This window comes from Eublepharis macularius, chromosome 12 (genome assembly GCF_028583425.1).
Source record: "Eublepharis macularius isolate TG4126 chromosome 12, MPM_Emac_v1.0, whole genome shotgun sequence".
Classification (NCBI taxonomy): domain Eukaryota; kingdom Metazoa; phylum Chordata; class Lepidosauria; order Squamata; family Eublepharidae; genus Eublepharis; species Eublepharis macularius.
The window spans coordinates 10,586,876-10,612,013 of NC_072801.1; the positions used below are offsets into that span (position 1 = coordinate 10,586,876).

Genomic DNA, 25,138 nt, shown 5'->3' on the forward strand with positions numbered 1-25,138 from the left:
TAACAGTCATTTTGTCAAGATCAATATGCCAAAACGATACTACATACATAAAAATGATACATTTACAACCCAATACATGGTGGCTTCATCAGTTGCAAATGCTCTGCTTCAAATTTTTTCAAGGTCCTTTGACTGTGCTTCATAAAACTTTCCTGCCTAAAAACCCATGTTTTGTTGATGAATAATAGTTTGACCTCTTGTTGAACTAACTGATGATCCCTTCCTAACAGTCAAACTGTCCTGCTTCGTAGTTCGTATGAAGGGGTAGGGATAAGAATGAAAGGGGTGGTCCTAAAGGGGTACGGCTAAAAGAGGGGGTAGGAGCTATTAGACCCAACCATACTTGCAAGGGATTTTTTTTCTACTTTTGCAAATTATGTATTTATTTTACACTATTTTTACACTATTGCACTGATTGACTTTTTTAAAAAACCCAGGTAAATGACCTACTCTGTGTGCAATGTGTACGCTGCACAGCCCTTGCCCCTCACTTATGAATGACAAAAACAATCAACAATCAAGCAGCGCTTCAATCTCTTCCATTCAAAAGTGATCTAGTATGGGATAAAGTTGCAATTCTCTGCACATTTACTTGGGAGTACGCTCCAATGAGATCTGATTTTCCCTGTAAAACAGAGTAAGGTTGCACTGTAAGAGGTTTTGCTCCCTTTAAAAAAAATTCCTGCAGTATATTTTGGAGGCACAAGAGCGACGCCCTGTGGCCAGTCTGAATTATTGCAAGATGGATTCGTTCAGGCAGGTTGCCTCCCATCCCAGCTCCAATATCTGTTGGGGGGAATTGAAAGAGTGAATTTAGGCAACAATAGCCACACTTAAAAATAAAGTGGATTGGCATTCAAATAAAATCTTGAATTGGAGTGGGCTGGGGGAGCTGGAACCCTGTTAAAATCAAAGAAGGGGAGAAGGCAAGAATGACTGCACATGAGCAGAGGGGAGCAGTCTACATTTGTCAGCAATGACGAGAGAGAACATGCGTGGGAGGATAAAAATAAACACCTCACTCTTTGCAGCGCTCAAGAAAGCCAGGGTAAGGCTTGCACAGATCTCCCTTCCGATCCAGCACCACGGAGACTTCAGAACTTATATTAAACAGATTTTACCAAGACCAGGTGCTGCCAGAATGGCTTTTGGTGGGGCACGGGGGGGGCATGCGTGTGTGGGCCAGCCCCAAAGAATTTTCGCTGCCAAGTCTGCCAGCCCTTGCTCTGCCACTACCTCCCCCAAATCTCTTAAAGCCAGACAATTGCCTACCTTTGACGCTGCCCAGGGAGAGGGAGCGATCACGGTCCAAGAGGCTTGGGCTCGGCTTGTTGCCACTGTTGTCCTTTTGCCGGGCGACAGCCACAGCGATGCCCACAGGGAGATGTCTCACCTCCACCTCTCCCTGAGATCCGATGCTCTCACGCCCAAAGGACTTGGCGCTTTCTGGCCTCTCGGGCTCCTTCTTTAACTGCTTGCTGGTTTGCTGGGGCAGGAGCTGCTGGATCTTGGAAACGCCCTGCTGGCTGGGGTCTAGTTTCATGTTGCCCAAGCCCCCAAATGGGCTCTTCTTCCCACCGCCCTGCCGAGCTGAGGTCTCCTTGGCAAAGCTGCCGCTGTACTTGATGAGGCTTTGCATGGCAGAGCCTTCGCTGTGCGAGGTAGGGTGGAGGCTTTCCGCAGTGCTCCGGGGACCCACCACCGAGGATCTCTGCAGGCTGCTGGGGTCGAGGTACGCCTTCTTGGCTTCTTCCTCCACCCGGTTGGCGTGGTTGTGCTGGGCAGCCAGCACGGCCATCTGGGTGGTGGCAAAATTGCCCATTTCAAAAGGTTTCCATTTCTGTTCTGAAGTCTTCAGCTGACTGTGGTCTAGATGCTGCCGGGAGGAAGAGGAGGAGGAGGAGGAGGAGGAGGAAGAGGAGTCCAAAGTGCCATATACCTTAGCTGCTTCCTTGCAACCGGATCTCTGAAACCTGTCCCGCTCACAGGAGCGGTGTTCTGCCTCTGGGGTGGGTTTTAGCAAGTCTTTCGAGGTGAGGAATTCCCTGCTTTCAGGGGAGCTCAGACGTGGCCTGTTTGAGAAGTTTTCTGAACTCCCCTGTTTCTTCAGCACCATGGAGTTGGCCCTGATAACAGAGCTCTTCTCCCTCAGGACTTCTGCCCGTTTGGCATCACCATGGCCGGGGAAATCTTGGGACAAAAGGCTGCGAGAGGGGTCGCCCAGGCACCTGTCAGGCACAGACTGCAAGACGCCCACTCGGCCTGCGGTAGCACCAGAAGTCTCTCTCTCTTTCGCTTTGCCGTTGTCCCGGGCTTGCGAGGCAATCTGGATGGGGCCATTCCTCTCGTCATAAGCCTCAACTGAAGGCACGAATGTCGGGGCGATGACTTTGTGTTCCCTCCCTGGCTCCTTGGTCAGAGGAAAGATGGTATACATGTTAGAATGGACAGGCTGAGGAGGGAAGGCGGAGGAAGGAGCAAGCTTTCCCGCTTGGGATGGGTGTGGGGAGGGGCAACTGCAGGCAACGTGCAAAGTGGCTACAGAGCCCACCACCGAATCCCCCCTCTTCAGCCTGTCTGAGTGCGTGTGAGAAGAAGGCCTCATGTTCTCGTCGTGCCTGTTAGGGTCCTTGGCGCAGCGGTCTTGCTCAGAGCCCAGGGCCTTCCCCAAAAGGTCCCCTCCACCATTGCAGTTGTTGAGCGAAGAGGTTTGTAGTGGGTTTTTGGACTTTGGTTCTGCACTAAGAGTCCCCCGATTTGGCATGTGCTCAGCCAGGAAAGGGGACAAACGCTCCCCAGTCTTGACCGCCTTCTCGGGGCCACTCACTTTCCGGTCGCTGTCGGGCTTAGTGTCCACTGTGAGATCCACCACGCTGTGAGGCCTGGCCTCCTCTTTCAGCTTGCCCTCTTTCTTGGCCACAGGCAAAGAGAGGTCGCTCCGGCACGCCCGCTCCTTGCCAGCAGCATCTTTTAAAATGTCCTTGGAGTTCCTGTGGGGGTGGCCGAGGTCTTTTTCACGAAGCAGCGCACTGGGCGTGTGGTTGGACGCTGACCTTGAGGGAGGGCCTTGGGGGTGCATGGTGGACTGCCCCACATGGCCGGTGAGGTAAAATCCATCTGCAAAGAAATGGCAAAGAGTTAGGAAGACCCCCGTTCCAGAGTCTGCTCGGGGTTGTGCATCCCACCCAGGCAACACCATATTGTACGATCACCCTCATTCACAACAAAAGTCCCACATAGCATGGCAAAGTGGAAGAGAAATATATCCACATCAATTTGCAGAACAAAAGAGAGTGTGTGGAATAACTTCTCAGACACTGCCCACTGAAGTCATGAGTAAAGAAACATTACTCAGTTTAAAAGTGGAGATCACTGAAGTAATTGAATACTAGATGAAAAGATATACTATACTATACCACCTCTGTTAGTCTCTTGCCTTGAAAACCCCAACAGGGGTCACCATAAGAAAGCTGTGACTTGACAGCACTTCACACACACATTACTACACTCGGAGCTTTTTTTCTGGGAAAAGAGATGGTGGAACTCAGGACCGCACAATGACGTCACTTTGGGTCAACTGGGACAAGGGGGGAGTTTTTAAAAGTTTAAATCGCCCTTGGTGAAAATGATCACATGGCGGGTGGTCCTGCCCCCTGATCTCCAGACAGAGGGGAGTTTAGATTGCCCTCTGCACCGCTCCAGCAGCGCAGAGGGCAATCTAAACTCCCCTCTGTCTGGAGATCAGGGGGCGGGGCCATCGGCCATGTGACCATTTTTAAGAGGTGCCGGGACTCCGTTCCACCGCATTCCAGCTGAAAAAAAGCCCTGACTACACTAGACTACACTAACCCTCTCTTAATGACAGATCAAGATGGGTAGCCATGTTAGTCTGTCTGTGGCAGTAGAAAAGAGCAAGAGTCCAGTAGCACCAATAAGACTAACAAACTTTGTGGCAGGGGATGACCTTTTGTGAGTCACAGCTCACTTCTTCAGAAGAAGTGAGCTGTGGCTCACAAAAGCTTATCCCCTTCCACAAATTTTGTTAGTCTTAGAGTTGCCCCTCTCTTAATGGACTTTCTCCTGTACAGGAAAAACAAGAAGACTAAAAACATATTTGCAGAGTCTATCGCAATGCTACAACTTACAGCCTACTATATCCCAAGGATTCAATGCAAGTCACAGAAGTGATATGCAACCAAAGGCAGATGAATGACTGCAGGGAGATCACACAATCCAGTAAAGCCATCCAACACCTACAGTGCTCTAATGCATAACATTAATGACTGCAGTGGAGGAAAAAAGCTCAGGACAGAGGTGTGTGTTGCTCAAGGCAGGTGAGGAGCAGAAGTGGTTTAGCAGTGCCACTCTCTGTAGAGTCTTCCTTGGTGGTCACTTATCCAAGTACCAACTCTGCTCAGCTTCCAAGATGTGCCATGGTTGGGCCATGCCAAGCCGCCTTCCCTCTCCAGAGGAACACATGCACCACGCCTATTGGGGAAAGAAGCTGGTTTATCCAGCCAGACCCACAAGGCCCATTGAGATCATCTATTCTGATTGGCAGACAGGGATGTTGCAAAGCCTGACTTCTCTCTGAGGAAAACACACTCATCATCTCCTAGGTCTGCAGGACCACCTGCAGATGATGGTGGTCCAAGTCCAGGAGGGGAAATTGGTCAGCTGGGAGTGAGCCAGTCCCCAAGGGGCATTGGCGCACCCTCTTCACCATGCAGCTCCAAGCAGTCACTTGGACAGAGAACCAGCTTGCCAAAATCTCAGGTGGGCCTCCTCACCCAAGCCCCTTTCCCTGGAAGATGCCCAAGCTTTGGAGCTGAGACCTTCCGGGTGCAAAGCAAGCAGAAACGCCAGGGACAGGGAAACGCCAGGGACAGGGAAACGCCAGGGACAGGCAGGGAGCACAAAGGAGAGGCAGACTGACCTTTTGGAGACTCGAAGAGGCTGTGCTGTCCCAGCTGAGCGAGCAAAGGACTCCCGCTGTTATGAGGCTCCAGGTGACTTAAGGGAATGTACGAAGGGTACAGACCATTAGGCAGATGGGAGAAACCTGAAAAGAGGGTAAAAGGGGGGCATCAATATATATGGATTTGAAAATGTGTGTCTCAAGAGCTCATACAATTCAATTCAATAGACACCCCTGTAGCGTAACAGATGGACAGGGTGGGCGACATACCCCCTTTGCCCACCCCTGCCAGCCTTCCCATCTCTTGCCAGATAGAGCACGCACGCGCGCGCGCGCACACACACGCGCACACACGCGCGTGCACGCACACACGCGCGCACGCGCGCACGCGCACACACACACACACACAGAGCTTCTCTATTTATATATCAAGAGCAGACACACACACGTCCTTCTCCCTCTCCCAAACATTCTGCCACTTAGCAGCAGGACCCAAGAAGAAGACAGTCGGGCAGAGGATCGTTCTTGATCAGAAGGATTTGAGTGCAGAGCCAGAGACCAACGAGGTTTTCATTCAGAGCGTAAACACCTTGTTGGCCTCTAAGGTGCCACTGGACTCAAATCCTGGTGCTCCACTGCAGACCAACAGGGCCACCCACCTAAGTGTAGATTAGAAGAACTTTTGATTTGAAGTGGCTGCAGTCCGGGAGGGGGGGGGAGACAGGGGCTACCGGGGGCAAGAAGCAGGCACTCCCATACCACCCCCCTTTCCTTTTCATGCATTCATGCCGACGGGGCAAAGCAAAGTGCCGCTCCCGGGACAAGCTGCAACACTGCGGCCAAATCCTGACCTGTCTTCCAAGGACGGAAAAGTTAGCCCACCCAGAGAAGGATCGCGTGGGCAAGAGGGATGCCGGGCACTGCTATACCTACTCCTCAGGTTCCTTATGACCAGGGCTTTTTTTCTGGGAAAAGAGGTGGTGGAACTCAGTGGGTTGCCAGCACAGGGGGCAACTCTTGGTGGGAGGAAGTGCCCCTGGTACCACATGCGCAAGCGCAAAGTGCACGCATGCTCCCAGGGCCAATGACGTCACTTTGGGTCAGCTGGAGCAAAGGGTTTTTTTAAAACTTTAAATCGCCCTCAGCGAAAATGGTCACATGGCTGGTGGCCCCGCCCCCTGATCTCCAGACAGAGGGGAGTTTAGATTGCCCTCCATGGAGGACAATCTAAACTCCCCTCTGTCTGGAGATCAGGGGGCGGGGCCACCAGCCATGTGACCATTTTTAAGAGGTGCCGGAACTCCGTTCCACCACGTTCCTGCTGAAAAAAAGCCCCGATTATGACAGACAAGTTCTCTCTCCACATCCTCCCCACCCCCACCCCCGCTCGCTTTATTAGCAGGCACTTTGCATGTCCAAGGAGATAAAAGGGCCTGTCTTAAAGTGGTGCCTGACTTGCAGCTTGCCTAGCGCATGGGATCATGCATGGAAATCTGGCTCACAGACACCAAGATTCAGAAGGAAGTTAGCATGCAAATGAGAGGCGTCAGCCTAGACTCTGGAGGCCAGCAGCCACGTTCTTACTCCTGAGTAACTGGGGCATCTGGATAAGACTCTACCCTTCTCTCCCCCGTCATCTCAGCGTCTCCCTGTACCCTTTAACACTCCCACTTATGCCTGGAATTGCTTCCCAGAGGCACCTAAATGATGCTGCTTTAATTCCTTCCTTTTTAAAAAGGAAAGCTGGGAATTCGGGCCAGATAATGGCCAAACAGGCACTGGGTGGCATGCTCGGAACTGGGGCAAAATCCAGATGGCTGGATCATATGGTAATTCTATACCCTAGACGAAAAGAAACTATCTTTCGGCCCCTTTCAGCCATTGAGATGTCAGCAGAAGGCCCAGCTTTGGAGTGCCAGTGGCTATTGGATGCCTGGGTCCTTTCTTACACCTCTGAAAACAGCAAGAAATGTTCTCTTGCAGCATGGAGCCCATCCGGCCCTACCAAGCGCACCTCCCTTCAGCGGAAGGCCACATTGACTCCTGGTTTTCCTCCTATCACATCTGTCTTGCCAAAACGGCAGCAACAGCACTGGCAGTTAGCAATATTTCACAGTGAACCAAGACCCCGGCGGAGCAGGGTCTTGGTGCCCAGAGGGAGACCTGCCTAACCTCTTGCAGAGCCCTGCCAGCTGCGGTGTCAAAGGGAACTGAAACCTGCAGCCCATAGCAGAAATCTCCCTGCACACGCTTGGCTTCGTTTCCTTTGCCAGTCTCCCGGTCTCTGTTCTATAGCTGGCCCGGAGGAAACCGGTCCGGACATCCTGCATGACAGCACCCTTTTTGTTTTGGCACAGTGGTTGGGAGCGGGGCTTGGGGGGCAAATGTTCTAGATCCTGAAACAGTGTTTCACAACCAGTGGGTTGCAAAGCCTCTGAAAGTGGGTCACAGGCCGGCCCTCCCTCATGGCTACCTCTGCCCTTTGCGCTGTTCTCTTTTCCTCCTTTTCCTCCATCCTAGCTTCTCACATTCTTACTTTCCTTTGCAACAATAATGAGAAAGGGAAAGCCGTCCGGCAACTACTAACTTTACAGGTATACAAATTTCCCATGTAGAATAAAATTTCTGTAGGAAAATCACCATGTGTGAAGCGGCTCCTATAAGAACCAACTTCAGTGCTTAATTTGTGGCAAGGCTTTGACCTGCAGTTTGGAAACTAAGGTTTAACACCAGACGGAGGATCTTCCATGTCATACATCAGTTGGTATTATTCCTTTACTACATAGAACCAAAACAGATGAGACGCCTGATGCGTGAAGGACACACGTCAGTTACCCGCAAGGTTCCACGGGAAGTGTAGTGGGAAAGAACCTCTGCCAGGGAGAGAATCCCTGGCAGAGGTTCTTTCTCTAGGCGTCTTGTCTAGTCCGCTTGGCTCCCTCTCGCCACCACCAACTCCCCTTGCACCCCTAAAAGCACTCCGCAGCCAGAGAGAGTCAAGCGTGCAGGTGGCAGCGAGAGGGAGAAGGAGCGGATCACCACTGCCGGCTCCCTCTGACCATTGTCGGTGCAATCGGTTCCCTCTGGCAGCTGCCCGCACGCTCGGTTTGCTCTGGCTGCAGAGTGCTTTTAGGAGAGCAAGGGGAGCCGGCGGCGGCGGGAGGAAGCCGAGCGGACTAGATGAGACACCTAGAGAAAGAACCTCTGCCAGGGAGAAGAGGGATTCTTTCTCTCTTTTCCCTGGCAGAGGTTCTTTCTCACTACACTTACCGTGGAACCTTGCGGGAAACTGGCACGTGTCCTCCACGCGTCAGGCTCATAGGCACTGTTTTGGCTCATAGGCACGTTCATTTATAAAGAATCAAGTAAAATGTGTCCTGATGGTTAATAGCAGGGCTTTTTTTCAGCTGGAACACGGTGGAACGGAGCTCTGGAACCTCTTGAAAATGGTCACATGGCCGGTGGCCCCGCCCCCTGATCTCCAGACAGAGGGGAGTTTTGATTGCCCTCCGCACCAGCGGCACGGAGGGCAATCTCAACTCCCCTCTGTCTGGAGGTCAGGGGGCGGGGCCACCAGCCATGTGACCATTTTCTCTGAGGGCAACCCACTGAGTTCCACCACCTCTTTTCCCAGAAAAAAAGCGCTGGTTACTAGAGTTTCTTAGCATCGTACAGGGGATTAGATGGGAGTAATGAAGGAGGAGAAGAAGGAGGTAGTCAATAGCTGGAATATAGCCCTACTACGCAAAGGCTGCGCACTTTAGGATGCCTCTTCCTTGGGGTTCATAGTAGAATGTGGTGTTTGTTGGTTTCTCAAAAATGTCAAATTGGCCACTGCAGAAAATGAAATGCTGGACTAGATGGGTGCCAAGGCCATTCTTCACCTAGGGCTCCGGAAAACCTTGGGCCAACCCTGACTGGGTCACTGTACTGAGTAAATTTCAACTTGTGGGTCACCATATCCAAAAGATTGGGAACCACGTTCCTAAAAGAATCTAAAACTGGCTTTCACAGTCCTAGCCACTAACGGAAAGGCTGTCAAAGCCACGGGCAACGTGGACACTTGAGGGACGGATGTCAAAACATCTACAGGCTACAAATCTTGAAATAGAAAATGCCAACGCACCCCGGTAGCCTCGATGAGATTCAAAGGATGGGAACTTCCGTTACAACAAGTGAACTGTTTCTGCAAAACACACAAGAAGCAGAAGGGACGCGCCTGCCTGGGACTTCCCCAATAGCCAGGATGCTCTGCCAGCACAGAAGTACAGTTGCAGCGTACACAAAAAGCAAAGCATCCCAAAAAGCTCCACAAGCCCCCAGCCCTTCAGACTGGACTTGAATACACGTGAGCCAGGATACACCTAGTTAGGGCGAGAGCACCCTCTGCTTTTTCTTTGGCTATTCAGTAGAGAAAGACGGGTAAACGAACTTAAAGGCTAGCAAGCAGACTTCACTGGTACAAATAGAACCAGGACACCCAATTCAGCTTTTGGCAGTAAGCGTTTAAACAAACAGCCTGCGTAGTGCCTACAATAGCCCTATACAAGGGTTATAAGCCATATGTGAACAGAGCGCAGGGGGGCTCAGGGCAGCTGCCCCCCTACAGGTAGCCACATGTTCAGCTGAGCCTCTGCCACAATCCCCATGTGCATGTATAAGCATACAAACCCCCATACAATCAGGAAAGAGCAACATTTCAAGCACATACAGCTCACTGAAGCTGATCTGGTAGACATGCAGACACACTCCTGCACCCGTATGTGAGCGCAGAGTGTACATGAGTGATACTGTCTCCACAGATCATGTGTGGACACACTCACACACACACTTTGGCCTTTTTTAGAGCAGAGTTCCAAAAGCCAGGCCAGGAAGTGACACGTTAAGAAGCTATCCGCTCTTTTTTTACAGCTTGTCTCAAGATGGCAGGGGACCATCTCTTGGAATGCTCCTGCGGTTTCCATTTGTGTGTTTTACGAGGAAACTGACCGGGGCTGATGGCTCTGCCACAAGAACAGCCTTCCCAGGGAAACAGCTGCTCAGGGGCGAGTCTGGATTCCTCGAAGGCAGAACTCGAACAGCCGTAATGCAGGGAGGGTGACAGGGCGAGAAAAGGGCTGGCGCCAGGCCCCTATGGGCCCCTCATCCTCCCAGGGGAAAACTCTGGGCCGAGGACCTGGGGCAACTATTGGTGGACAGAAGATGCAGTCTTAGTACACGGAGATTCTTAATGTTAAGAAAAGGCCATTTTTAAGTAAGATTGTCAACCCAATAAACGTCAAGGCTGGTTTTTAAGTTATAAACTTCAGGCGAGAAGACGCTGCTTGCACTTGGCTCTCCCCCTAAGCCTGCCCAAAACTTTTCCGGCTCCCCCCCAGGAGTGCTCTGGATCCCACTCCACGCCTTGTGCTGGCAGGAGCCACGCTTCGGATGCCCTTCCGTTTTGGACGCCCACACAGCATCCAGGTCAGGCTTCTGTACTCCATTCAAGCTTCTGGATCGTGCCTTTGAAGCCTTCAGTCTTCCAGGGTCAGGTTACCCCATGAAGAGAATGTAAAAGGTGCTCTGCTGGACTGGACTGGCGGCCCACCTTCAGTGCATGCTTTTCATAGTTGGGAAAATATTTTTAATTTCAGAAGGTGCTTTTGCTAATAAACCACCCACAGAGATACAAACACTGGGGTGGGGGTGGGGGGTGGGGGTGTTTGTGACGTCAACTTTCTATCTGTTGGATAACAATTGCATTTTATTCCACATTTCCTCCCAGGGGCTGAAGATAATGTGCAGGATTCTCCCTTCCCTCCTAACAACCTTGTGAGAGTAATAAGCCAGAGAAAGAGAATAAAGGGCACAACGTCACCCAGGGAGTTTTATGGCTGGGTGGGGATGTGAGCTGATGCGTCCCCGGTTCTAACCTTGCATTCTGCAGGCCACACCATTCTGGCTCTCCACGTTCTCATATCCACCTCTAGATAATTCTCGCCTTGCGCTGAACTGGGAGGCTTCAGCTACCCTCTTACGAAATAAAATTAGAGCAGGGAAAACGTGGAAGTCACAGAGGTGGCTGGTGGATTATAAACTTGCAGGGCTGATTTTTTTCCCCAGTGCTGGTCCCTGGAAGAAGGGATGCTCTCAGCCCCCAAAGAGCTTTCCTATACAGTGCGGTAGTTGGCCCCACCCTATAGGACAGGACTAGGATAAGGGCACCCCACCAGGAAAAGAGGGCATAACTGCAGAGCGAAGATCTTTCCCCCCAAAACCGCAAGGGTTAGAAACTTCCTATCTAGACATAAAGAGAAGAGTTTCAAAACCTCTCAAGGGTTGCGTAACTCAGTGCCATTTAGCAAGCCTTCTTTACCACGAGCCCCAAGGGACATGCTGCTGGCAACTTCCCCATTTCTAGAAGGGGGGAATAGAACTGGGATCAGCTAGACTGGCATCCTTCCCAAGTCTCCCTAGGTGGTTTGGAAAAATGGGCAGGGGGCACTAATCTGAACACATGTTTACCTTCCACCTCACCCAAACCTCTGCAACCACACACTGCCCCAAAGCATTGTGCTGTACATGGTTTCAGTGGTCTGGCTGATGTTGAATCTCATGACTGGACGCTTCCTCTCTTGGTGATGAGTCACCCCGTTGTGTGTGTGTTTTGAAACTCCACCCTCGGCTGCTTTGAAAACAGAACAAATATTACTTTTTTCCTCCCCCTTCACCCAGACATCTGGGCTTGCCAAGTCCTTGCAACAACAGCTCTTCTGCTTCGATTTCCACCCGTCTCCTCCCAAAACACACTGAAGTAGGTCAAAACCATTAACCCCATTTGGGAGAGGAGCAGGCCACTGAGGAGGTGCCGAGAACATGCAATTACTCGTGAGTCAGCATGAGAGAGGTGGATCTGCTCTCCTGGATGGCTTGGTTCCCAAGGTGCTGTCCTGGTTGTCTTCTTGCCTTATGTAATAATTCAACAGGGCGAAGGGTGCCACACCCACGTCCTGATAAATACAAGCAAGACTGGGGACTCAAAGGGCGTAAGGAGGCACCGGATGGCAAAGATACCTCTGTGCATCTCAAAGTTCAGCTTCTCTGCCACAGAACAGCAGCCAGGGTATAAATGACTTGCAAGAAAAAGGGCAGATGAGTGTTTAGCGCGCACGCACACACATGGTTCTATGCTCTCTTTAATGCAATAAATACCCAACTGGGAGCAAATACACAATTGGGAACAATTTGAGGAGGGGGGGGGGTGGGAAGTCAGAAGGGGAAATGAGACAAATGAGAAAAGGGTAAAGCCCCTATCTCCCAAAAGCTTCCTCCTGCAAACGGCTCGCCTTCCTGAGGTTTTCTTGAAGTCCACAGCCCCTTGCTTGCTGCTAAATGCACAGGTGGTTTCAGCAGCACAGGGGTCAGTTGTTCGGGGGAGGGGGGGTCCATTTTACTGTCAGGATGATTCCTTTCCCTGGAGGCAGACGCGGCACCCAAGAGCAAGTGACTGGCAGCAAAAACAGGCCATTCCAAGTCAGAAGAAAAAGGGGGGTTGGAATCCCTTGCACAAAATTCAGGGCTGCCCCTGCCCCCAGAAGTCACTACACAGGAATAAGCTGTAAGGTAGACAGTTGGGGGAGATGGAGGCTTCACTACCTCCACGTGGCCACAAGCTGGGAGCAGACGCATGGACTGGCAGGCAAGACAATTGGGGATCAGATTCATACCCTAAGGGAACCCCTTTCCTCTCCTATATTTGCATTCATCCCTGGGGCAGCTGGGGGGGCAGCGGGGAGTAGAGCAATCCTGCACAATTGGCTCTCTGCTCCTAAATGGGTGGCTCAACCCTCAGCCGAGGAGGTGCGTTTGCCAGGGTAAACTACTCCTGCATCACGGAAGAGCAAGGGCAGAGCTTCCGCTTTGCTTGTGGAAGGTCCCAGGTTTCATTCCTGGCATCTCCGGTTAATGGAGGTCAGGTAGCTGATGTGGAGGAAGACGTGCCTTTGCCAGAGACCCTGGAAAGCTGCTGCCAGCCAGGGAAGACCAAGACTCAGGGGGACGGGCCCCTAGTCCGGCTCCATGTAAGGCAACTTCATATGTTTATTTAGCTACTTCTATGCATCCTTATGAGGGAGCTGAAGCACAAACACCGAAACTTCCCTTATATGGAGGCAGTGCCTTGGCTTCTCCAGCCCAGCGCTGTCTATTTATCGGGCAGTGGTTTTCCAGGATCTCTCTTAGCCAAGGGCCGCTTTTCCTACCTAAGATCTGTGGATCAGTGGGTACCGTAGGGGTCCCCAGCGTGGTGCCCATCGGGCCATGGCGCCTACGGAGAACTTCTGCTCAGCGTTTGTGGAAAGTGGGCAGGGCCAGATAAGGACATTGCCCAAAAGGCCTTCTGATTTGCCACTTAGAGACCTGACAGGGTGTGCAATCAGCCAATTTTTATAAAGGTGCTTCAGCAGTAGCAACCACCACTGCACGACTTCCAGTAAGCTCTGTGTATGCAAGAAAATATGTTTAAACAATTTGTTCATTTTAAACTGCATCCTCCATCGCCCTGAGTCAGAATGCCAAATGCGCCTATGGGCTCAAAAAGGTTGGGGACCCCTGGGGTACACCACCTGTTCCCGTTTCTGTCCCTGGCCTTGGCAGCCGGAAGGATCGGGTTGCAGGTGATGTGAAACACCTCTTTCTCAAGACCCTAGGAAGCCGCCACCAGTCAGAATAGACCAAGACAGACTTTAACAGTAGAATGCCGCTCTGCGTGTTCAGCTGGAAATACCAAGACTTGAATTTTGGACATTTTTAATATTAGGCACATGCTACAGACAGAGCTACAGACAAAATAGAACTAACAATTCTCACTAAATTAGAAGAAGAGAAATTAATATCTCTCCAAGTTGCTGGTTTCTAAGAACAAAAACTGCATTAAGATTCCCCTGCACACATCCTGAAATTTAGTCCTGTACTGAAGATACTAATAATCAAAAAAGCAAAAACATGTTTTTACTAAAATGTTTCTACAGCTACTTAGGTCCCTCCTTCCCAGATCCAGAAACACAATCTCCTTCCCGCTCTGAGCCAGATATTCCCTTCTTCCACTCTTTGGCAGGATGCCCTTAGCGAGCCAACATCTCCCGCACTCACTTCTGCTCTGTTTGCCCATCAGGAACCGACAGGTGAACAGCAAGAGAGTGCCAGAATGTTTCGGATGGAGACAGGCTCCGCTTGGGACAGGAATGCAGTTACACAGCCCAAATGGAATCCAGCCTCCCCAAGGCAGACCTGTCAGTGCATGCGCTGCGGGCCAGCCAGGGGTCTCCAGTAAAAATTACTTGGTGGTGGGCACCCCGGTCAACAGACGAGCAACTAAAATCTCCAACGTATGCCTAGTTAGCTCAACAACAGTTTGGAGAAACAAGGGACAGGCGCTCTTGCAATAGCTCATTGGATCATCTAGTTTTTTGACATGGTTTCTGTTCTGTGCTGCTGTCTTCCTCCGTCTCTCTGATGTGGACATCCTTGCTGTATCTGTTTTTTTTTAAAAGTGCAAGCTCATCATCTGTTGTCCAACAAAAGATTCCCCCAATATCTGCTACTTCTACTGTCTTAATTTTCACTCCTTCTCAAGCCCCGAGCCAATTGTCACTGCGGAGAGTTTCATTTACACTGCTGATTTTGAATGTTCCCTGAAGAATCCTGCCGGCATGCGTTTCCCTTCCTCTGTCCTCAGCAGCAATATCCGTTCGCCCGGATGTCTCATCTGCCAAGAGATGCAAAGACTACAGAGATATCCCTCGACAGAAATGAACTGAGCACCTCTGGAGCAGATGATTTCCCAGTCTAACCTCATCGGCGTTTCAAGCATGGCACACCACTTCCTATTGCCAGAAGGCAGCCATCTTTAAAGAAAAGTGGGAGGAGCTGGTGCGGATCAGGAGCTTGCTCAGTTTATTCACTATGAATATGCCTGATGTGATCATAAAGCAGGGTGGGGACAGAAGGCTTGTCAACTGAAGGGTTTAGGAACCCCTGGATGACCAAGACACAGAACTTAACAACAACAGCAACACTGGTTTATAGATCACCCTTCAGGACAACTTAACGCCAGCTGAGAGCGGTTTACGAAGTGTGTTGTTATTATCCCCACAACAATCACCCTGTGAGGTGGGTGGGGCTGAGAGAGCTCTGAGAGAGCTGTGACTGACCCAAGGTCACCCAGCTGGCTTCAAGTGGAGGAGTAGGTAATCAAACCTGGCTCTCCAGATTAGAGTCCTGCTGCTCTTAACCACACCAAACTGGGTCTCTAAGAGGGCGGGACAGGTTGCAGTTTTAGGAGCTCTTATAAAATATAACCGTGGCAAGAAAGTATTCCATTTTTGCTCTGAATTGATGCCACGGACTCCCAGTTTTATACATTGTAGAAGGCACACCCTAACAATATGCCCCAAGGAAACACCAGTATACTTTTCCCCAGCTGTTTCTGGAGGTTTGTTCTCATTAACTAAATTTTCAAACAACTGACCTTATCCTGACAAACTAAAACGAGGGCACCATCAAATCAATGCATGGCTCTGTGCTTATTGCAGCAACAAAGCGCCAACGGCTTGCGCAATCAGCTGTAGGTTGGCTGTGTGGGACAATCATTAATTTGCTACCAAAGCGTTAATGATTTTTTTTTTACTGAAACATGAAACCTGTGAATTTATACAGTTTTATTTGCTGTGGCCAGTGGCCAATACAATAGATTTGCTTATCTAAAAATAACTGTTGACCTTCCACAAACTTCCCTTAAATTCTCCACCCCTTTCCCACGAAGACCTCAACTGACCAACAGCTCACCATAGCTCAGAAAACCACCTGCTAACCAAGACTGATTAATGAATTTGTTTACTTCATTTATGTCCCACCTTTCTCCCCAACGGGGACCCCAAACCAGCTGACATTGTTCTCCCTTCCTCCATTTTATTCTCACAACAACCCTGTAAGGTAGGTTAGGCTGAAGGTATGACTGTCACAAGCTCACCCAGTAGAGCTGCCAACCTTCATGTGTGTATTATTGATTGTCATAGACTGCATATTTTGGAATGTTGACTCAACTTTGTATGAACTTGTAGGTTATTTATGAGTATAAGTACATAAGCACTTTGAAAGTGAGCACATATAAATTCATATTTGAATTATGTTTCTTGCTTCTTCCAGGGGTCTGTGGTTCCCCTACTCCTCCGGTTGCAGGCTGCCCACTCCTTGTAGTAGTGGTTTGTTACAGAAGGTGCCTTTTTGTTGGTTGTTAAGCTGGAGATCTCTCGGAATTACAACTGATTGATCTCTGGACTACAGATTTTAGATCCCCTGGAAGAAATGGCTGCTTTGGAGGGCAATCTCAACTCCCCTCTGTCTGGAGATCAGGGGGCGGGGCCACCAGCCATGTGACCATTTTCAAGAGGTTCCGGAACTCCGTTCCACTGTGTTCCTGCTGAAAAAAAGCCCTGACTCTCGGTATTTGAGAATATCCATGTTGGGCCCAGTGCACACATCTCACAGTGCCAGCCTTCCTTCCTTTCAACAACAGTGAAGTAAGAAGCAGCTCCCCAGCCTGCTTCCAAAGCCATTTGGCTGAGGAGAGTGCTGGCTCCCAAAATACACACCATTGCCTTGCTGAGCAGATTCCGTATGTCCTTTGTGCAGCCGCACTAACCTTCAGCTGGCGTCGCCCTCTCTGCAAACAACCTTGTTCCTGAAAGGATCCCTTGGAGGGCCAGTGGGTCCAGGACTTCAACATCAATTGTTAGTTTGGATTATTTACCAGTCGCTCAAAGATGCCTGCCAAGTGACTGAGCGCATTTGGCTGGAGCGTTGTGTGCGGCACTGCCAATCTCCCCACGGGTCCCCCTTTTATGATGGCAAGAGATCAAACCACCAGAAAAATTGCCCCCCCCCTAATGTTACAAAGCTCCTTCTTAAGCCAAGCCAAACCTCCTCCTCTTGACTTTTTCTCTGAAAACCCACAGACAGTGTACAGGACTACCTTATCACCTTTTAAGGCATGCCCAATGAACCTAACAGCAGCCTTCCTGGATCAGACCAATGGTCCCATCTAGTTCCCCATTCTGTTTCATGCAGGTAACACCCCCAGAAGGTCTGTAAGCAAGGCGCAGAGACCAATGTCCCCCCCGCCCCCCGGCCAAGTGTGGTTCCCCAGCATTGGTGTTCTTGGGGTTAATGCCTTGGATCATGGAGGTTTAATTGTCAGAAATGGAATTTGTCTCATCCCCTTTTAAAGCCAGCTAAACTACTGGGACCTTGCTATATCCTAAGGCAATAAATGCTATTAGTTAACTACGGTTTGAGTGAAGAAGTACTTCCTTTTTGTCTGTCCTGAATCTACTGCCTGTCAATTTCATTGGGTGACCCCAAGTCCTAGTTCTATGGGAGGAATTCTCTCTCTCTTTCCCCACCCCAATTCTCTACCCACACATAATTCTATAAATCTTTTGTCATGTCTTCCCTCAGCCCCCTTTCCTCTAAACTAAAAATCCCCAAAATTCTTAGCCTTTCCTGGTTGGGAAGCCGGGGATCATTTTTCCACCTTTTCCTCAGTGCTATAAAATCCTTTTCTCAATGCAGGAACCAGAACTGCATATAGTATTCCAAATGCGGGTGCACCGTAGATAACAAGGGTGTTATGATCAGGGATTTTTTTCTGGGAAAAGAGGTGGTGGAACTCAGTGGGTTGCCCTCAGAGAAAATGGTCACATGGCTGGTGGCCCCGCCCCCTGATCTCCAGACAGAGGGGAGTTGAGATTGCCCTCCGTGCCGCTCAGCGGCACGGAGGGCAATCTCAACTCCCCCCTGTCTGGAGATCAGGGGGCGGGGCCACCGGCCATGTGACCATTTTCACAAGGTTCCGGAACTCCGTTCCCCCGCGGTCCCCCTGAAAAAAAGCCCTGGTTATGACACCGACCCTTTTGTTTCCACTCTCTTTCCTAACAACTCTAGCCCAAAGTTTGCCTTTTTCATAGCTACTAACAGAGAGAGCTGACATTTGTATCGAGCTCCCCATCAGCCCGAGACTGGTTTACTGGACAATCCCTGCCACTCCAGTTCCCACTGGTATATAGGTGATATTAGGTATTTTTCATGCCCCAACAAGGGTAACATTGCACTAACTTACCCACCTAACCATTAACTTCACTGGCCACCTTTTCAAGCTTGTGCTACCCTTAGTGGTATGGAGGACAGGTCCTTCCATAGTGGAGATCCAGAGGAGTTAGGCATGTTAGTCTGTAGTAGCAAAATAGTAAAGAGTCCAGTAGCACCTTTAAGACTAACCAACTTTATTGTAGCATAAGCTTTCGAGAACCACAGCTCTCTTCGTCAGATGCATCGGACGAAGAGAGCTGTGGTTCTCGAAAGCTTATGCTACAATAAAGTTGGTTAGTCTTAAAGGTGCTACTGGACTCTTTACTATTTCCCATGGAGGAGAGGTGTACCAATGGCTACTAGCCATGGAGAGTAAAGGGAACCTCTGGAGATGGGAAGGGGTGAGCTGCCGTCTACCTGTGCCGGGAAGTAGCATCAAGGGAAGGCCCTAGCCTCTGTGGCCTGTTAGTTTGTTCCTCCAGGGCAACTGATTGGCTGCTGTGTGAAACAAGATGGAGGATTAGACTGCTCAGATCCAACAGAGCTCTTCTTACATTCTTATGTATACATTCTAATTGAGCTGGCCATGGGTTCCGAATGCGACAGTCTGAAAGATGTCAGCCTGCAGGCATGTCAAGCAAGGTCACAGTTGCGGGCACAAGAAGGAAAGGCAAGGAGATCAGCTAGACTAGTCAAGAAGGCTTTGTGCGCTAATAAGCCAGGCAGGGTCAGGAGATACTCCCCGTAAAAGGCACGAGCCAGAGTTGGTCTGATCACATCGGAGAGGCAGTGGGGCTGGGCTACAGGCCACCTTCTGCCTTCTCCCCACATCAGTCAATTTCCCAAGAGCAGGGTCCAACAGGCCGCTGTAACATGAGTCATATCCAGGCCCAAATATTATCCTGATACGTACACCTCCCAGGAAGCTGGGGGCTGCTATGCACACCGCGGCAGACACCGTTTTTCTACCCGATAAGGCAGAAAACTACCAGAACTGGGGCAAGAGCTACCTCACTGCACAACGACCCTCCCAATTGTGAAACCAATTAACACTGTTCAAAGCAGCAAGGGAGAGCCGAAACCTAGGCTGGGGCAGCAGAATACTCACCCCCCCCCCCACACACACACACTGCCTCTCCAGCCAGGGCATCCATCGCCTGCTGCCACCACCCAGCCTGGTTGCGAAGAGTCTGATCTGGCAGGCTGAAGAACTTGACGGTTGGCCCTCCCGCCAGGGCAGGCGGTGTGCCGCAAGAGACAGCTGTGCCTCCTGCTTTGGGCTTAGAGTGAGGAGACGAGCCCGATAAAAGAGGGCAGAGGTTGCACACGCACCCCTGGACTCCCAAGGGGCCGCCACTGGCGTTAAAGGTCCAGCTAATCCATGTTAAGTTAAATCTTGACCTCCTCTGTAAAGTGATTATGGCTACCCCAGGGGACTTTTAAAAAAAAAAATCAAGGCACCGGCACGGGGAAAGGAGAGACAAACCCCCTCCAACCCAGAGCTCCACAGCCCATATCCATATTACACACACACAAACACACACACACACTGGCTGCTCTTTGGTATCAACCTATTTGGCCAGTATGATATGGTAGTTGGAGTGTCAGATTGGGATCTGGGAGACCCAGGCTCAAGTCTCTCTCCCCGCCCCCACTCAGCCACAGAAGCTTGCCGGGGGACTTTGGGCCAGTCACTCTCTCTCTCTCAGTGTGGTCTACCTTACAGGGTTGCTGCGAGGATAAAAGGGAGGAAACAATTTAAGACACTTTGGGTCCTCGCTGGACAAAAAGGGGAGGTATCAGTGAAATAAATCAAAGAGTATATTTTTATCCCAACCTTCTCCCAAGCAGCTTCAGGCACTCTACAAGATCCTTCCACCTGTACATAGTAAAGAGTCCAGTAGCACCTTTAAGACTAACCACATTTATCGTAGCGTAAGCTTTCGAGAACCACAGCTCTCTTCGTCAGATGCATCGTCAGCTTTCAAGAACCACAGCTCTCTTCGTCAGATGCATCGTCAGCTTTCGAGAACCACAGCTCTCTTCGTCAGATGCATCGTCAGCTTTCAAGAACCACAGCTCTCTTCGTCAGATGCATCGTCAGCTTTCGAGAACCACAGCTCTCTTCGTCAGATGCATTGGTTCTCGAAACCTTATGCTACAATAAAGTTGGTTAGTCTTAAAGGTGCTACTGGACTCTTTACTATTTTGCAGCTACAGACTAACGCGGCTAACTCCTTTGGAGCTACCACCTATACATGATGCTGGTCCAGTCACTTTGGGCTGGAAAAAAACAGATGAATAGGGAGTTTGTATCACAGAACTCCAGCCTCATGTGCAATTTTAAGAAAATGTCAGTATTGTAGTCCTTTTCTTAGGACACTACCCCTTTTCAGTAGGCTAGGGTGGCCATTGGAGGGGGGGGGAAGAATTTGTATGATTAACGTTCCTGCCCTTTCACTTTTAGCCACTGCTGGCTCCTGGCCATCACTCATCAATATTGATTACTGCCCATCAGTCCTCCGTATTTAATTTCTCAATGGGAGGCCAGACCGACAAAGCCACATAAGTTGGCTTAACCTGCCAGTGACCTGGTCTTAAGTCACCATGACTGAAAATAGATCTCAGTGTCCCCCTCCAGGGCATGGCTAATGAGCCTGGGAAAGATGGAAATCGCTCTCCTACTGGCAGAATTAATTGCCACTGCCAGGAGAAGGGTGCCATCCCATCCCGAAAAGCAATTTGCTGATCTTGGGGTGAAAGGCAGTACCATTTTGGGACACTGCTTAACTTTGTAAATCTAGGAACCACTGGGAGTCTGTAATAGCTGGTTTGGCAGAGGGGGAACAGCAGTTCTCTGCCCCACCCCAAAGTCCTGGGTCACCGGTGCGTGTAGGGCGTGCGTTAACTATGCATGCATTAACATGTATGGCCTGATGCAAGCTGCCATTTCTCAGCCACGTCTAAAATGCGGAAATGCACCCTACGCACCTTGTCAAACCGCCAGTAGCCTGAGCCCAGCTTCATCTGCACCTTATTTATCACAAGAAGATAACAACCCTGAAAGGCTGGCCAGCGTCGTCATCGGAATGGTGGAGAGAAGATGCTTCTTTATTTTATTTGCTTCGTTCATTTTAGTTGCTTCAGTGGGAATCCAAAGTAGCATACACTGTTCTCCTCTCCTCCATTCTATCCTTACAACAACCCTGTGAGGTACGTTATAGGCTGAGTCAGTGGGACGGGCCCAAAGTCACTCAGCAAGCTTCCGCGGCATAGTGGGTACCTGAACATGGGTCTTCCAGGTCCCGCCTCAGCATTCCAACCACTACACAACACTGCTGATGCCTGCACATAAGAAAAAGCACCTAGAATGTTCCATTCATGAGCTGAACAAAGGAAGGCTGGAAATAAACTTTACTGTGTTCCTTGAAATGAACTCCCCACGCCATATTAAAAGAAGGAAACAGGGCTGCCCTTAACACCCAGCAAGGGGATTCTTAAAATTGCCTTAAAGGGGGGAGCGCCTGCCAGGACCGGCCCACAGATTTGGTCCTCAGACAGGTATTCCCTCATCATGTCTATCACATTCCTGAGCCCCATCACAAACCTGCAGGAGAACCCACGGACTTAGGTCAGCAGCCCAACACACAGCAGTGGCTCAGCACGGCCTTGATAAATGCATTCAAAAGTTAAACCTGCTTAAATAAGCACTGGCACACCCTTAAGTGGAAATCCAAAAGACAGAGAGACACACAAGCAAATATTCTGGCTGCGCTGATGAAGTTCTGTAAATGTCACATGCAAATGTAAACATTACAACCCTTGTGGTTCTTTGCCCTTTGCCAAGTTTGTTGCTGCAAAAGTTTGGGTCACTTGACTGTAGATGTTTTCCTACACAACGGATTGTGATCGACATGTCTGACCTCTCTGAGCACACTGGAGCCTGGAACTTTTGGAAGGATACAGAAGACCAGACGTTAGAGGTGTCTCAAAATCCTTTGACCAGTTAAAAGTTTAAATATTCCACCAGCTATAAAATAGAGGCAATGAAGCTGCACAAGTGTCCCCCGACCCCCAATAAACTCATAGACCTATGGTTGCCTATGGAAATCACATAGCCATTTTCTTCACTGCTGTCCAGAAAAGTTAATGGGGGTGGGGGTGGGGGGGTGGCACAGAGAAACTGCCAATGCGACCCAGAGGTCTCATCTTCAGCCCCTGGTGGTCCCAACATACCAGGTCCAAAACCCAATGCTTTGAACCCAACAGTTCCTACCTGGAATTTGTTTCAAGCAACTTTTGAGTGGCATTGATACCTTCAAAAGCAGTCCCCTTGAAATCACTGGGTAAAACTGGCAAACCTAAGGGGTGGCATCACCCATATCAGACAGCAAGGGAAAAAATGCCTCTTATATCTAAACCTTTGTTGCCTTTGTGAGGATTCTCACACACACCCCTTTTGCAAATGTTCAAATGCAGAAACGTCCTCAAATACTTTCAGAGGAGTTAGCCGTGTTAGTCTGTAGTTGCAAAATAGTAAAGAGTCCAGCAGCACCTTTAAGACTAACCAACTTTATTGTAGCATAAGGTTTTGAGAAGCACAGCTCTCTTCATCAGATGCATCGTCAGCTCTCGAGAACCACAGCATCTGACGAAGGGAGCTGTGGTTCTCGAAAGCTTAGGCTACAATAAAGTTGGTTAGTCTTAAAGGTGCTACTGGAATCTTTACTATTTTTCAAATACCTTGAAAGTACCACTTGCATTTGTGGATGTAAACTGTTTGTTTCCTAAATGAGTAAACGAAAAGAGTTTGTTGACCATCGATACATTGTTGTAAATGGTTATGAATGTTTTCCAAGGTCTGGAAATCTGGTAAAAGGTTCCCTGTGAATTTCAGGATTGGCTGTGCCTGCAGAACATGCATTTCCCCCTGTTAATTCTCTGCAGGCAAGACTGACACCAGAGACTATTCACATGTTAGCTTTTCTCAACAAAAACCAGCAGCAGAGCTGATAATATGGAAGAGTACGGTGTCTGGGCCAGATAGATAGCGAGCTTGTTAGTGTTTAAATTATACAAAACATTGATCATTTGATGGGTTGATTTATGAAACAAAAATTTACATCCTCTTGTTTTGTTCGGGGTCCTTGCAAAAAGAGAATCTTTCTTTGAGGTTCTGCAATATGCAAGTAAACAACATGTGACCGAAGCCTGCAGGATACAGCAAACGGTCCAAAAGATCTGGATTTGAATCCCTACCAGGAAACCAGCAGTCTTGGGCCAATCACTTGAGCTTGCCCTCTCTTATCTCTACACTAAACTCACTGCAGAGGACTGTAACAGCAACTAAACAACCCCCATGAGTGCCACCACCCTCCGTTCCTCGCAGGAAGGGCGGGAACGCCTACGTAATAAGTAAATAGATGAAAGTCAAGTCAATCCTTTTCAAGACAGCTGATCGGCCATCTTTAAGCCGTTCACAAGCCGGGTTCGAGGGCAAGCCAACAAAGCAGTACTCTTCACCTTGCTTAGGCGGTGCTGGAATCGCCATGAGAAACTCAGTGCTGGTTTCTGATGTGGCGGGAAGGAGCAAGTGGGAAGCACTGGGGGTGGGGGTGGGGGTTCAGATAAAGCAATAGAGCCAGGTAATGAGGCAGGTTCCAACTCCAGCCCCAGAAAAATCTAGCCAGTGCCAAGACTAACACTTTATTTCAGTCGCCCCCAAACCTTTCCAATGGCGGCCTGCTTTTAAACTTATTCTACTTCACAGGAGGTGCTCGTAAAGTAACTCAGCCCCACCTGCCTCCATCTCCAACCTAAAGCACGAGAACCTTATACCAGTTGGCAGTAAACCAGTTTTGCATGTTTGCATTTATTTTGCACGTTAACTATTTAGAAAGAGCCACGGGCTGCACTTCATGACACATTTGGTGGAGGCAAATCTCAAAGTTGCCAATTGCGCCACCTCGAGCTCCCTCGCCCAAGTCACCGGTTCACACTTGCAGCCCACTGTTGGTCCCAGCCCACAGTTTGAGATCCAATGTTTTGTTCCAGGGTTAGCATCCAAACCCAGCCAATGACTTCCACGATGCCTGGGATGAAGAAAGCATGCCACAGAGCTCTGAAGGCAGCGACAGCCACCTAGCATACCAGCCTGGCCCTGTCGGTAGTGGCATAATCAACACCCACAGGAAAGTGTCTACAGCCAGGTTTCAGAAGTAGGGCAGACATGAATCCTGCGTACGGGCAGGCCGTGGAAACGTCACCGTGAGTTCCGGCTGCCCTGCCCCCCCCCCGTGCTTCTCGCCTGTGTTTTTAGACCACAAGTGAGGAGTCTTCAAAGGAAGCACTACCCAGTTTAATTGCTTGTTGTTTCATTTTATAAAAAAGCACCATCAATTTTCAAGGATTACATGTTGCAAATAAGTCCACCATGAAAAAACGTTTCACGGGCCCTGCCCGCACACACACCTGTTGCCGTAATTTCTCGCTGGAGGGTCCTGAAAAGGAGTCTCTCCCTCTCTTGCGGAGCAGGCACTGCCTGGAAGCAGGGGGGAGTCCTACTCCGTCCAGTTTACAGCATCTCTCCTCCCGAAACAATCCAGATTTAGCCCAGGCCACCAGGCCAGTAGGGAGGAGTTAAGGCAGAAAGTGAATTCGGTCACGAGTCTTTCAGGCGTAAATTCTCTTGTGGGAATAATTCCCAGGACCAAATTAGCCAGCCTGAGGTCTCCAAAGGCTTCCAGTAGCCCAATGGCAGAGCCTTCGAGGAGTCTCAGCCCCGCTCATCCATTGGTCCAGTGGTCGAGCCATCTTGCCTTCAACCTGTCCCTCAGGTGGGTTTTTAAGCTCCACAGTCTAACTTGGCATCTTCAAGAAACCGGAGCTTTGCATTTTCAGAATTCACCTGCAGAAGTCTTGGCAGTACATAAAATACCAGAACCCAGAGAAATTCAGAGATTTAATCATAACGTTTAACCACTTTTTTCCACCTTAGAAGAGCAAAAAAATTCTTCCACTTCTTGGTTACATCTTGGTAGCCAAAAAAACTGCTGTGTGGGCTACCAGTTTTGTTTGGGGGTGGGGGGGAGA

The 25,138-nt window shown here is 49.7% G+C and overlaps 1 protein-coding gene across 4 annotated transcripts in view; it reads right to left on the bottom strand.

Moving 5' to 3' along the window:
- The window catches only part of TNRC18 (trinucleotide repeat containing 18), a 109,551-nt gene that overhangs the window by 69,127 nt on the left and 15,286 nt on the right, over positions 1-25,138 (bottom strand). For all 4 annotated transcript variants that reach the window (XM_054995628.1, XM_054995630.1, XM_054995629.1 and 1 more), the window contains exons 4-5: positions 4,937-5,062; positions 1,273-3,117 (exon numbers count right to left, since the gene is read on the bottom strand). In XM_054995628.1, the coding sequence (XP_054851603.1) occupies positions 1,273-3,117; positions 4,937-5,062 (1,971 nt within the window). The remainder of the gene's footprint in view (positions 1-1,272; positions 3,118-4,936; positions 5,063-25,138) is intronic.